This window comes from Echinops telfairi, unplaced genomic scaffold (assembly GCF_000313985.2).
Source record: "Echinops telfairi isolate 266 unplaced genomic scaffold, ASM31398v2 ScPeMD7_31;HRSCAF=116, whole genome shotgun sequence".
Lineage (NCBI taxonomy): Eukaryota > Metazoa > Chordata > Mammalia > Afrosoricida > Tenrecidae > Echinops > Echinops telfairi.
In genome coordinates, this window is record NW_022103928.1 from 23,567,722 (window position 1) to 23,580,639 (window position 12,918).

Sequence of the window (12,918 nt, forward strand, 5' to 3'; positions counted from 1 at the left end):
AGCTTTCAATATACGGAATTCAGGAAAGACAACCCCCCTCAGAAACAGTAATGGGAGCAACCATTCCAGGAGCAGAGGGAAGGGAAGGAGGAAGAAGGGGGAATGGATAGCAGAATAAGCCCCTCGGGGGAAGAATACCAGGATAGTAGGTGAAGAGATAGAATAAGCCATGTGAGATATGTATAAATAATAGTAACAATGCATAATATACTACGAGTTTGGGGGAGACTGGCAGGGTGGGGGTAAGGGGGGAAGAGGAACTGATCTCAAAGGGCTCAAGAAGAAAGATTATATTTAGAAATTGTTGATGCCAATAATTGTACCTGTCCACTTGAGATAACAGATGTATGGATTGTTATAATATATGTAAAAGCCCATAATTAAATGATTTATTTAATTTAAAGAAAGCCCTTCCACATGATGCTAATGGGAATAAGGCTGTGGGTAGAGAGAAGAGAATGTATGCAGTGAGCGAATGTGCCCTTGTTAAGATGCAATGAGGAGTCCTTCTGTTTTCTAGGAACTCACGGAGAGGCACAACATACAACTATGTGATTAGCTCTCGGCTGGGAAGAAATACATATAAAGAACAATATGCCTTTCTCTATAAGTAAGTATCATCCATGCCGCCCAGAACATGGTCCCTTTATAAACTAAGGCTGTGGATGGCTCACCCCACCTGTCTTGTCCTCAAAACCTGGCTTTGATCTCTAGCTAGTTCTATGTTCATCAAAAGAACTGCTGTCAGTTGGGGACGGATGCAAAGTATTAACTCTTCAAAATAGAAAGTGCAAGCAGTTTCCTAACAAAGTATCTGTTGGTTGGGTCAACAGTTGCCTAGAACAGGAGCTCTTTATTTTGCATGGTCAAGTTCTAACCCAGCCCTGGAAACCCAGCTGCCTAGCATGGCGGCCTCCTAACTTCCGCCTTCTTGTCTTTTCTCTGCTCGTGGTTTGTGTTATGTCTGAACATTGATTTGTGGGTGCCCCAGGGGAGGAGGATGGCTCAGGCCTTCAGCCTCCAAAGGGCTCTGGCCATTATTGAGAAGAGTTGACTCAGCCTTGTTCTTGGGCAAAAGATGCCTTACAAGCAATGTCTCATGGAATCCTGACTTCATGGAGCCATTGAAGCTGATGAACTCCTAACACTACTTCCCTGATATGATCCTTGAACCTCAAACCAAAACGATCCTCTGATGTCCTCTTTAAACCAAACCATCCCAAACCCAAACACCAAACCCACTGCCATCCTGGCCAACAGGTTCGCTGAGTTAATACAGACTGCCCACCCCCCAGTATTGTGCTCTTTAAAAGAATAATCTATGGTCGGGGGGTGGGGGAGCTGTGGGGGGGAGGCAGTAAACCTTTGAGGCAGAAGAGCCAATTCTGTCCCTCCCAACAATTTAAAACTTAATCAAGAGCCATAAATATATTTTTACCGAAAATGAAATCACCGTGATCTAAATCTCATCTCAATGAAACTCTGATAGTTTTATTTTCATGTTCAATGTTACGTCTGAGCCAGGAGTATGTCCTGGAAGGGCCACATATGGCTCTCGAGCCGAGCCGCAGTGTGCCGACCCTGGTCTGTGGGACCAGACTGAACACCCGGACAGCCGCAGCTCCAAAGGAGAAGGGAGACCCTTAGGCAGTGTAGTGTAGCAGCTGCTGAATGGGTGTGTGTTCCGAGGCAGAGATTCATTCGCAACAACAAAAAAGAAAATCAATTCATTTGAAAGCAAACAACAGATCCCTCCCGTGGGTATGCAGCCCTGAAAGAAACAAAGCAAACGGAACAAACTCTATCTCGGGGAACCTTCTCCTCTCTCTTCCAGGGAGAAGCTGGTGTCCGTGAAGAGAAGCTACCTCTACCGCGACGATCAGGATGGCGATGAAGACGTGTTCTCCAGGGAGCCCTTCGTGGTCTGGTTTCAGTCGCCCCACACTGGTGAGCCCCCCGGCCCTCTTGCGCATGTGCGCATGACCTGCCCAGAGACCTCATGTGTGGGGAGTAGCCGAGTGTGGCCTGCCACGCCAGGGTGCACGTAGCATCAAAAGGGGGTCATGGGGCGTCCATGAGGAACATCTTTGAACACCTACAGTTGTGTTTGACGGCACCAGAATCACTTCTCAGAATGTCACGTCTCATGACCTCTGCGTTAGCAGTCCCTCCACTCTCTTTGGAGCATTTAGGCTGGTGGAAGTGATTTTCTGCAAACCCTCGGGTCGTTCCTCAGTGATGAGCAGGGCAGGTGCACCTCAGGCACAGAGTCCGACCCGCCCTCCTGCCTCGGCATCAGTTTCCTCCCCACACAGCCTGGGCATTGGGAGGAAACGCAGGTGGACTTCATCCTGACTTGAACCCCGCAGGTGCTTCTATGCCAGTGGCTGCCCAGCCGCCCTAGTGGCCCTGTGTGTGTCAGTCTCAGGCTGTACTCCGTGATTTCACACCCCGCCTCCCCCATGCCAGAAGTCTTTCAAGGAACCCCTGGGTGAACTTGAACTTTCACCCTTGCCATTAGCAGCCAATTGCATGAACGGTTTGTACCGCCTTAGGATTCCTGGTACTTACCCTGTTCCTGCGCTCCTTGTTAGCCACTGTCCAGTCGATTTACAACACACAGTCCCCGTGTGTCAGACTAGAACTGTCCCCCGAGGCTTTCTGGGATGGCATCTTCATGGGAGCCGAAGGACAGGTCTTCCCCCAGGGAGCATCTGTGGAGATTCAAGATGCCAATGTTTTGGTGCTTAACCATTGTGCCACTCTTAAAGGACATGGTAGAACTGCCTCTGCGGATTTCTGTAACGGTAACTCTTTACAAGAGGAGAAAGCCTCCTGGTCCTTCCCCCACAGAGCACGTGCCCATGATGCGGACAAGGTTCCTCCCTGCCCTGATGAAGTGCCTGCCATTCTATAGGAATGGCTCCGTGTAATTGTTGCACCCCGCCTACAAGACAGGAGCTAGGATCATGTTCACGTTACAGTTCAGGAAGCTGAGGCTTAGAGGATGAAGCTCCTTGTCCAAGATGCTCAGCGATTGAAGTGGGTGCACTGGGATTTTAACCCAGGGTACCCCTCAGGAGCTCATCCCTGTAACTATTATACTCACTCAGAGCAAGTCAAGCATTGAATTTCATTTTCAAATTGGAACTAGGTGCACACGCCACCACCCACGGCCACTGAGCGGATTCCGACTCCCAGAGGCCCTATGGAAGAGAGTGGAACTGCCCCATAGGCTTTCTGAGACTGTACATTTTTTTGGGGGCGGCCGGCTTCTTTTTGTTCCCTGCGATGGCTGGTGGGTTTGAACTGCTGACCTTGTAGTAAACAGCCCCACACTTAACTAACTCATTGTGCCACCAGGGCTCCTTTGGAACAACATAGAATCAACTAGTGGGTCAACACTGACTATGTATCAGGCCCTGTTCTAGGCATGGGACAAATCAGACAAGGTTTTGGGCAACCCCTCTGGAAGTTAGAGTATAGTGGGAGAGACAGTTAATGACCTCATGAGCATGTGCAGGCCTGTAAGTAGCCATACCCATGTTTATACTACACAAATATAAACATCCTGACCTGTCACGTGAGCTATTTGGGGCCAGAGCTAATTAGTTCACAGGCAGGATAGTCTTTCATGGAAGACAAACACGTGATAACCGGGGTGAAAGGAGACAAAAGAGAGGGTGCTATTGGGGACAAGACACGCCCCTCAGAGAGCATGTGCGATTATCATGGTTGTTGTGCACCCCATCTACATGTGTGCCCAGAGGACCTCCCTCAACATGACTGCTTCCCAGAGAGTGGCCTGTGGACTGCTAAACAAACCTGTTTTCCCGGGGCCTCCTCCCTCCCTCTCCAGCCCAGGGCACTCCCTTCCTCCCCTGGGACACCTCTGCCCAAGTTTCCTCTCTCATGTGTCTGCTCTCTCTGGGAGTTAGCTCTGATTCTTTCCTCGTTCAGCCCGTCAGTCAACACACTTTGCAGAGGACTTCCGATGTGCTGTGACTGAGAGGTGAACAAGGCTGATAAGCCTGCCCTCAGGCAGCTTCCACTTTATTGGGCCCAACAAAGAAGCAAAGGTCACTCCAGAGCACAAAGAAAGGATGCTGACTACACGGAGAAGCAGTCAGTTGGGGGAGCAGGCAGAAAGAACAGTGCACACGAAAGCTCGGTGGGAAAGGAGAAGGTCCAGATGGACTTGCCAAGAGGCAGATGGGAGAGTGGAGGGTGGGTCCGGAGTCAGCCTGCCTGGGTCTAAGTCCCGGCTCCCCACAAGCAGCAGTTTGTCTGGAGCAAGGGCCACCTGCAGCCCCCACTCATGAGGTACGCATGGGTCATCCGGGAGCAGAGGGGACGCTCAGAAGGTGCCCTTCAAGGTGGGCTGACTCACGTCCCCATATGTGGGCTTTCACCACTCCTTCCTGCCGGGGCCAGGATTGTCAGTACTCCAACAAAACAGTATTTAAAAATAATCCCATGCCACCTCGCCCACCACCACCCACCGATTACAAAAGGAGAATAAATTGACAAACTGCAATTGTTTTCATGGAAGTAGAAAGCTTCATCTTTCCCCTAAGGAGCTGCTGCTGGTGGATTTGAACTGCTAACCTCAAGATTAGCAGCCCAATGCGTAACTACTACACATTAAGGGCTCCTAAACTTCAGTTGTATTTTATTGGCAATGGGGTGTGTGTGTTATTGTTTTTGTTTTTAGTCCAAAGCCAAACAGGCTCATTGTTGTTATATTTATTTATTATTTTAAAAATCTTTTTATTGGGATCTTGTACAACTCTTATCACAATCCATACATCCATCCATTGAAGGCTTATTTTTAAAAAGCAAAATAAAACAAAAGCAAAACATATTTACAGCAAATGAGAAAAGAAGCACACCCATGATATCAGCAAAGCACCCTATCCTACCACTTTCTCTGTGTTCAGGACAGGCAAGTGGGGGAGAAGAGGCTTTCGTGGGCTAAAAATAAGCAGCCTCGTGACTCTAAGATCATTAAGCTCTCAGCCACTGGCTGGACCTTCAGGAAACAGGTGACCCAGGCACCACACAGCAGGGCCCCCGTGGCCTGGACCAGAGAAGTGTGTAATCAATCAATCTCTCTCTCTCTCTCTCTCTCTCTCTCTCTCTCTCTCCTGCTCCTCAGCGGTCAAGGACTTTGTGATTATTCCCCTGCACACCACTCCAGAGACATCCGTGAAGGAGATTGATGAGTTGGTCGATGTCTACATGGAAGTGAAAGAACGTTGGAAAACAGAGGTTCGTTGAAGTCCTACCTATGGAGTCAGAATCTTGTTCTCAGTGGAATGAGCAACTCCCAGGCTGGTTTGCGTGGGACACCACAACTTCTAGTTAGGCCTCTCCTTGACCCTAGATATCGCTCTTGCTAAACCTGCCCAAAAGAGTCATGGGAACCTGCACCACTGGTCACAGGTTCCAACATCTCCTGGGTGAAGAGCTCGTGCCAAGGTACTGTGGTGAGGCTCGATGGGTACAGGTTTATTTAGTACCCCGTGAGGTAGGCACCCTGCCCATTCCCACTCTGTGAAAAGAGTGAGGCACAGAGCAGTTAGGAGTCTTGGTTACAAGTGTCAGAACTTAGATCAATCATTCATAAAAAGAGAAAGAGATTTAGTGGTTCGTGTATGTAGAATGTCTCGCTCTGCCATGGCCGGATTGAGAGCCCAACCAAGGGAATTGGGACTTGATTCGTTGCCTTGGTTTCCCTCTCCTGGTCTTCCTTTCCTCGGGTTAGGCTTCCTTCTTCGGCAGGCAAGATGGCCACCAGCAGCTCCGTGTCCTCGGACTAAGTTCCATTGGCTCTGATTGGGTCACATCCTCATCTTTAAACCAATCAGGGGGTTGAGGTGTTCTGATTGGTTCCATCTGGGTCCATTCCACCCAACTTCCTGGATTGAGAAGGCGGGTGATCTCCCAGGGAAGCCTGCAGAGGGAGGAGCACTCTGCGTCCTGTAGGCTCTCAGGGTCTGTGGAAGCGCCCCGGAGGACTCTTCTCCTCGCTCTCGACCCTCCTCTTGGGGTTCACTGCAGTACTTCCCATTTCACCTCAATTGACTGAAGTATAAAATGTAGCAAGTGGAGTGTGGACAGACTGTGGTCAGAGCAGGGATACAGAGCGCGCGCACACACGCACGCACGCAAACACATGTGTTTCACGGTTGATAGCCAGGCAGGAGGAAGACTGTGATACTGGATAGAGTGGGGGGGAAAGTGAAGCAAAACTCAGAATCATACAAAAGGCGAGGCTTGCTGGCCTGGCAGCGACCACTGGAACCTGCCAGACCATGGCTTTTAGGCACCTTCAGACCTCGAACTGAACTCAGCTGGGCTTGAAGGTCAACAATCAGGAGAATAATAACACCAGGGGTACAGTCAACCACAGGGGACCTGAAGTGGCATTTGCCCAGGGGTAAGGCTCAGAAGGCTGAATGGAAGTGATAAACAGGGGTGAGGAGTGCTAGGACATTCAAAGTGTGTCTGAGCTGGTGACTGGAAAACCATTTTGTTGTGTAATCATTTCCCAAATGACAATTAAAAAGTTAAAAAAATAAAGTGTTAAAAATCCCCGAGCTTGGAAATAACCTAACTGCTGAACAACAAGGGCTTTTTCTCTTTCTCAGTATTGTGGTATAGTCAATGGGATACCAGGCACCCGTCTGAAATGAGGTAGGACATGACCCAAGGACTCAGGGGGGTGGACATGCTAAGCTGTTAGGGGGAGGGGAACCTACAAAACAGAATCATCACATTTTTGTTTTTAAAATCAATGAAATAGAAATGATAACAATATTAGTTTCCGACTGATAAGATTATTCTAAATTAAGGATGTAAGAGCAAATCATAGAAATTGAAAGTTAAAAAAAAAGAAGAAGAAAAAGAAGAAGAACTCAGCCCTGGTATGTGTCACTGAAGCCCACTCATTGGAAGAGTTTCCCCTTTTGCCCACTTTGTGGTGATGAGGCCTCTCCAGTACCTGGCACTTAATAGAAGCTCAATAAATCCTTAATGAACGAAAGACTTGTGAACAATTTAAGGGTGGAATGAATGAATGAGTCTTCCTCTTGCCTGGCTATAAGCAGTGGCAGGGGACAACCGCACCTCTGAGAGTCCAAGGTTGTAACCGTTTATGGGAGCAGAAACCCCCCTCTTTCTCTCGCAGAGCAGCCAGTGGTTTCGAACTGCAAACCTTTCAGATTGCAGTCCAATGTGTAACCACGATGCCACCGGGGCTCTCATCCAGTTTCTTATAAATGACAAAGTTTCTTAGACATCAGGAGTAATGATCCCTTCTACGGCCTGGTGTTATTGCTGTGAGATCTCATGAAACACTGAACGCCGAGCGGAGGGACAGAGTGCTCAGGAAAGCATGCCGGGGTGAGTGGAGGAGGTCACCACAGGGGTTAAGGCTGAGACAGCACCCTCATCCACCCCCATCAATCTCAAAGGAAGCCATGGTCCCTGAGGTCAAAACGAGATGTTTCCAAAGAAGATGCCACAGTCGGCAACAGCCCAAACAATAGCACAAACACGGAAATCCCGCACTTCCCCTGGACTGAACATGTCAAAATCCTGTTCCAAGAACCCTGGGGTTTGGAAAAACCCTTCCAAGATAGAAAATATGTGTGGTGGCTTCCGAATGGGGGTGGACAGCTCACTGTCCGACCCTTCCCTTTAAGGCCCATCCCCGTTGCCTTGATAAACAGAAATCCTGCCAGCAGAACAGAGCCCAGCTTCCAAACAATGAGAAAGAGAGAGCAGCTAAAGAGCTGTCACACACCGCACCCACGGTCACTCTTCCTGCTTGGACACGAAAGGCGTTGACTCATCCGTATGCTGATCCCCTGCAGTAGTTGAAGCCAAACATAGGAGACAGGTGGGGAATGTATAAGCCGGAGTCTTCCATCCCCACCTCACTGCATGGCGAATTGCCGAGAGGCGTGGTAATGGAAACCAGGAAGGTACGGCTACAGAGAAGCATCCTCCTGGTGCGCACACCCCTGTCCAATGCGCATCAAAGCGGTGGCTCCATCTTTATACCACAGCCTCGACTTTGAAACAGCAGAACGAAATGAAGAAAGACCCCGTTGTGTCTTTCAGAATTTCGTTTTCATGGGTGACTTCAACGCTGGCTGCAGCTACGTCCGCAAGAAGGCCTGGAAGAACATCCGCCTGAGGACTGACTCCAGGTTCGTTTGGCTGATCCGGGATGGAGAGGACACCACCGTCAAGGAGAGCACCCACTGTGCATATGACAGGTATGAGGCACCCAAGCCTTGGTGGGCGTCCGAAAGGGTGCCCTGTCTGGGCAGAGGAAGCATCACCAGGACACGCAGGAAGCAGAGCAGTGGGTACGTTTCAGCACCGTCCATCTGGACCAACCAGGGACAGTGTTTAACCTGCATGACTCTCTGTCATGCAAAGTACTACACACGGGGAGGCTAAACCATCAGAAAGTCAATTGTCTAGTCTGGAGGCTAGAAGTCCAAAATCAAGGTATTGGCTTAGCCATGTTCTCCCTGAAGGCTCTAGGTAAGGATCTCTCCTTGCCTCTTCCTAACAACACTTCCCAGCAAGCGTTGGCATTCCTTGCCACTTAGACTCATCCCTCCAGACTCCACTCCTGTTATCATATGGTGTTTCCCTGTGTGCTCCTCTCTGCTGCTGCTTCTCAAAGCACACTGGTCATTGGGCTACAGCCTACTCTGATCCAAATAGGACCTCACCTTAACTAAGGACATCTGTAAAAACAATATATAGTCAACCTAGTATAATGACCATATAGGGTGGCCCTGTAACTTAGCCGTGGGAAGCACAAGCTTTGGAGGCTGAGAGGCCTAGGTTCAAATCCTGGCTCTACCACTTGTTGTGTCAGAGAAAAAGAGAGGTGAGCTCTCTCTGTTTTCTGAACGGTAAATGGAAACTGTAGCAGAGCCTCGCTCAAGGACATGAAGATGCAATGAGGTCAGGTTCAAGGACGTGACCATGCTGCTGCTAGCATGGATGGGGTAAGTGATCAATACCATTCTACAGGGAATGCTGGTGGCTTAGTGGGCCAAGTGCTGAGCTGCTAACTGCAAGGTCGGCAGTTCAAAGCCACCAACCAGTCTGTGGGAGAAAGAAGAGGCAGTCTGCTCCCATAAAGAATTACAGCCTTGGACATAGTTAAACATTGTCCTATGGGTCACCCCGAGTCAAGACCGGCTCGACGGCAGTGGGTGGGAATCATTCCATCACAGATACCCCACATTTTATTCATCCAGTTTCCTGTCACTGGGATTTGTTGAGGTTTGCTATTATATAACCTGCTGCAGTGAACCTTCTGTCTAGGTATTTTATGCACATATTTATCATTTCCTCAGGATAAAACCACTCAAAAACAGACCAATGGGAGAAAGGGTATTTACACATTCCTGAATGCAAATATTCCTTTAGTGGCACAAATGGCTAGGCGCTGTCTCACATACTTCAGGCATGTTGTCAGGAGAGACCAGGCCCTGGGGAAGGACAGCCTGCTTAGGGGCAGCAAAAAGGAGGAAGACCTTCGACAAGACAGATTGACACAGTGGCTGCATCGATGGCCTCGACATTGGTGGCCTAAGAACAACTGTGAGGGTGACCCGGGACCGGGCAGTGTTCCACTCTGTTGTATGTAGGGGTCGCTGTGAGTCAGAACTAACTCGATGGCACCCCACAGCAAAAATGCAAGTGCATTTTAATGACAGCATTCTCTTGCGCTTGTAGGAGGCCTGGTAGCGCAGTGGTTAAGCACTTGGCCGCTAACCCTAGGGGCAGGGGTTTGTGAGAGAAAGAAGAGGCAGTCTGCTTCTGTTAAGACTATCCCTTGGAAACCCCATGGGCCATAGGCTTCGTTTGGGGGGGTGGGGGGGTTAGTACTTGTAAGAACACTTGGGAGAGTTTTAAGCAAAGCTTTGAAAGCTTCTACCTCTGTACGTAAGGTGTGTGATCTACCCGCCCCCAGCCGAGGTTGCTGACAGGGAAGCCCCTAGAAGCCTGGGTCCCATCGCCTGCTGTGAGGGGGCCTTGCACAGTAGGCACTGGTTCTCGTTTTCGCCAGTGTTGAGGTCTGATTTTCGTTCCCACGTGGCCTCCTGGTTCCTCTTGGGGCTGCGGCTTCCTCTGCAGAACCCATTGCTCCAGCTCTCAAAGTGGAAGTGGCCGGACACCGGGGACGCAGCCTCAAAGTGGGACGCTAGCAGAGACTCTGGTCCCAGCCAGCCAGCCTCCCTGTTCCACCTCCACCCCACCTTAGAAGCGAGAAGCACCTCTGCTCTCTCTCACGCACCTGGGTGTGGCATTGAGCTGACTGTCCCTTCTCTGGCCCATTCTTGTCCCTAGGAAAGGAGAGAGGGCTGGGTGCTCACAGAGTGGTGCCACAGAAGCACAGCACAAGGAGCTAATCACAAGTTCAACCCCCAGCAGGTCAGGTGTGGAAACCGTTTTTAAACACTGGTGGCTCTAAAGGGCCCTGGTTTGTGTCACGGGGATGCCAAAGGTCAGGAGCCCGGGTGGCAGAGTTATTACACGTGGGGCTGCTAACTGCAAGGTCAGCTGTTTGAATCCGCCAGCTGCCCCAGACCTGTAAAGAGTTATAGTCTTTACAGGGCCCCGAAACCCACAGGGCCAGTCTTGTAAGGTCGCTGTGTGTTAACATGGACTCGATGGCAGTGAGTTTGTTTTTTGGTTTGGCCAAAGAATGGTGGGATGATAGGTCACTTTTCACCACACTTGTATGGAACAGTTGAAGGTTAACAGAAAGTCCAGAGAGTCCTCTTAAGTGCCTACGAACTGGGCGCTAAATGAACATCAAAAAGAGCAGAGCCACTCTCCACCTGCGAGAGGATGCCGGGACCCGGGTCCGGGGCTCAGCCACAACTTAAACACATCTCCATCCCAGTCTGAGCAACGGAGGAGCCCTGGTAGCATCATGGGTTGTACTTTGGTCTGCAAACCCTGAGGTCAGAAGTTCGAAAGCATCAGCCGCTCAAGAAGAGAAGATCTACAGCCTTAGAAAGCCACAGGGGCAGGTCTTCTGTACAGTCACTATGCGCTGAGGTGACTTGAAGGTTGAGAGTGTGAGTTTGGGGCGAGGAACTTGCTTTTTGGTTGAGTTTACTGCTCATTCACCTCGGGAGAGTAGAGAGCAAACAGGGGAACCCAAAGCCCCAAGTCCCAAACCCAAACCTGTTGCTGGTAAGTCAAGGCCACCCCCCAGTGGCCCTGTACCCAGAACAGCACTGCCCCCCCAGCCAGTCTTCATTGAAGCAGCCACATCTGTCCCCCACCCCCACCTCAGGGGGAGACAGCAGACAGTGTAAGATGTGAAAATACTAATAATTTATAATTTATCAGGGGTCACGAGGGTGGCAGGGTGAAGGAGGGTGGGGAAGGGGAAAAAAGAGCCGATACCAAGGGCTCAAACAGAAAGAAAATGTTTTGAAAAGGATGATGGCAACATAGGTACAAATGTGTTTGATACCATTGATGTGTGGATTGTTGTAAGAGCTAGAAGTGCCCCCAATAAGATGAGTACTTAATTAATTAAAAAATGTAAAAGGACCCAGCCTGTGGCTGTCAAGTGCACTTGGCCTCATGGGGGCCGTGTGTGGCAGAGCGGGCCTGCTCCCGAGACGGTTCCTCGGCTGGCGTCTTGAAGGAAGCCCATCACTAGCTCTCCTCTGCGTCGCTTCAAGCCACCTGGCTTCAGTTAGTAGCCAAGAACAAACCACTTGCCCCACCCAGGGGCAATGCAAGGGCCGGGGCCAGAGTCTCAGCCAATTCCAGCTGCCAAGCACAAGCTTGGTGCACCTTAGAACATAACCGATGGGCTAACGCTAATGCTAATCTGCCATCCCTGCCCTTGCTCCAGGATCGTGCTTAGAGGACCCGAGTTGGTTGGCGCTGTGGTTCCCGACTCCAGCGGCATCTTCAACTTCCAGGAGGCATATAAGTTGACTGAAGAGGAGGTGAGGCCGCCCTTTGTCTTTTGGTGATACCGTCTTGGGGAGACACCTTGGTGTCACCTTGTAAGGTCACCACGGAAGGCACACTACGGTCAGACCTGGAGGTTCCGTGCCTGTGGTTCTGTGGTCTGAGCAGCTGTCCGAATTCCAGGGACACTGCTCACCAGTGTGACTGTGACCTCTCTCCTCTCTGCCCTTGAATGTGCTCATCACGACCACGAGAGCCTTTGGGCCATCGGCGATCCGCTCGACGCTTCCTCATTCCCAATGTCCTCGCCCTTTTCCCCTTGCAGGCCTTGGCTGTCAGTGACCACTTTCCCGTTGAATTTAGATTGCAGACTTCGAGGGTCATCACCAGCAACAAAAAGGCAGTCCCTCCCAAGAAGAAAAAGACCCGCCGCTCCTAGATGCCCGGGCGCTCGTTCCCCTAAGCATGTCTTGCCTCTGAACACACAGCTTTAGCAAAGATGATCTGCTGCCTGCGCTCAGGACGCGAGGCTGGTCCCACAGCTTTCAATTCCCAACTCAAATTCAATCCCACTGGAGCCAGATGGGGAGCAGAGCCCTCCTAGGCCCCGGGCCCCCTGGAATGGTGCAAAAGGAAACGACCCAGGAAACGACCCGGCGACATGGAAGGAAGGTCTTCACCCACAAGCCAGAGCCCGGAGGCTGCCAGTGCAGCCGTCATGACCACCACTCAGCCACGCCCCACGAGGAAGAAGCACCTGGGGCTTTCCCTCCTCACAGAGACCCTGCTCCACAGGGACAAGCAGCAACACCAGGACTTGGGGTTCACTCACTGCGTGAGGGCTCTGCCCCCTCCTGCCTGAGGTCACAGCCCGTCGTGCCTTGTATGATGGGAGTGAAAGGCCATTCCCAGTGGCCTCTGAATTGCCCCTCACCA

At 50.7% G+C, this 12,918-nt stretch overlaps 1 protein-coding gene across 1 annotated transcript in view; it reads left to right on the forward strand.

Moving 5' to 3' along the window:
* The window catches only part of DNASE1L3 (deoxyribonuclease 1 like 3), a 25,659-nt gene extending 13,038 nt beyond the window's left edge, over positions 1-12,621 (forward strand). Inside the window, exons 3-8 of the mRNA XM_013004596.3 lie at positions 521-610; positions 1,835-1,947; positions 5,159-5,271; positions 8,131-8,288; positions 11,921-12,017; positions 12,308-12,621. Coding sequence (XP_012860050.1) covers positions 521-610; positions 1,835-1,947; positions 5,159-5,271; positions 8,131-8,288; positions 11,921-12,017; positions 12,308-12,421 — 685 coding nt within the window. The 3' untranslated portion in view covers positions 12,422-12,621. The remainder of the gene's footprint in view (positions 1-520; positions 611-1,834; positions 1,948-5,158; positions 5,272-8,130; positions 8,289-11,920; positions 12,018-12,307) is intronic.
* The last annotated feature ends 297 nt before the right edge of the window (positions 12,622-12,918 follow it).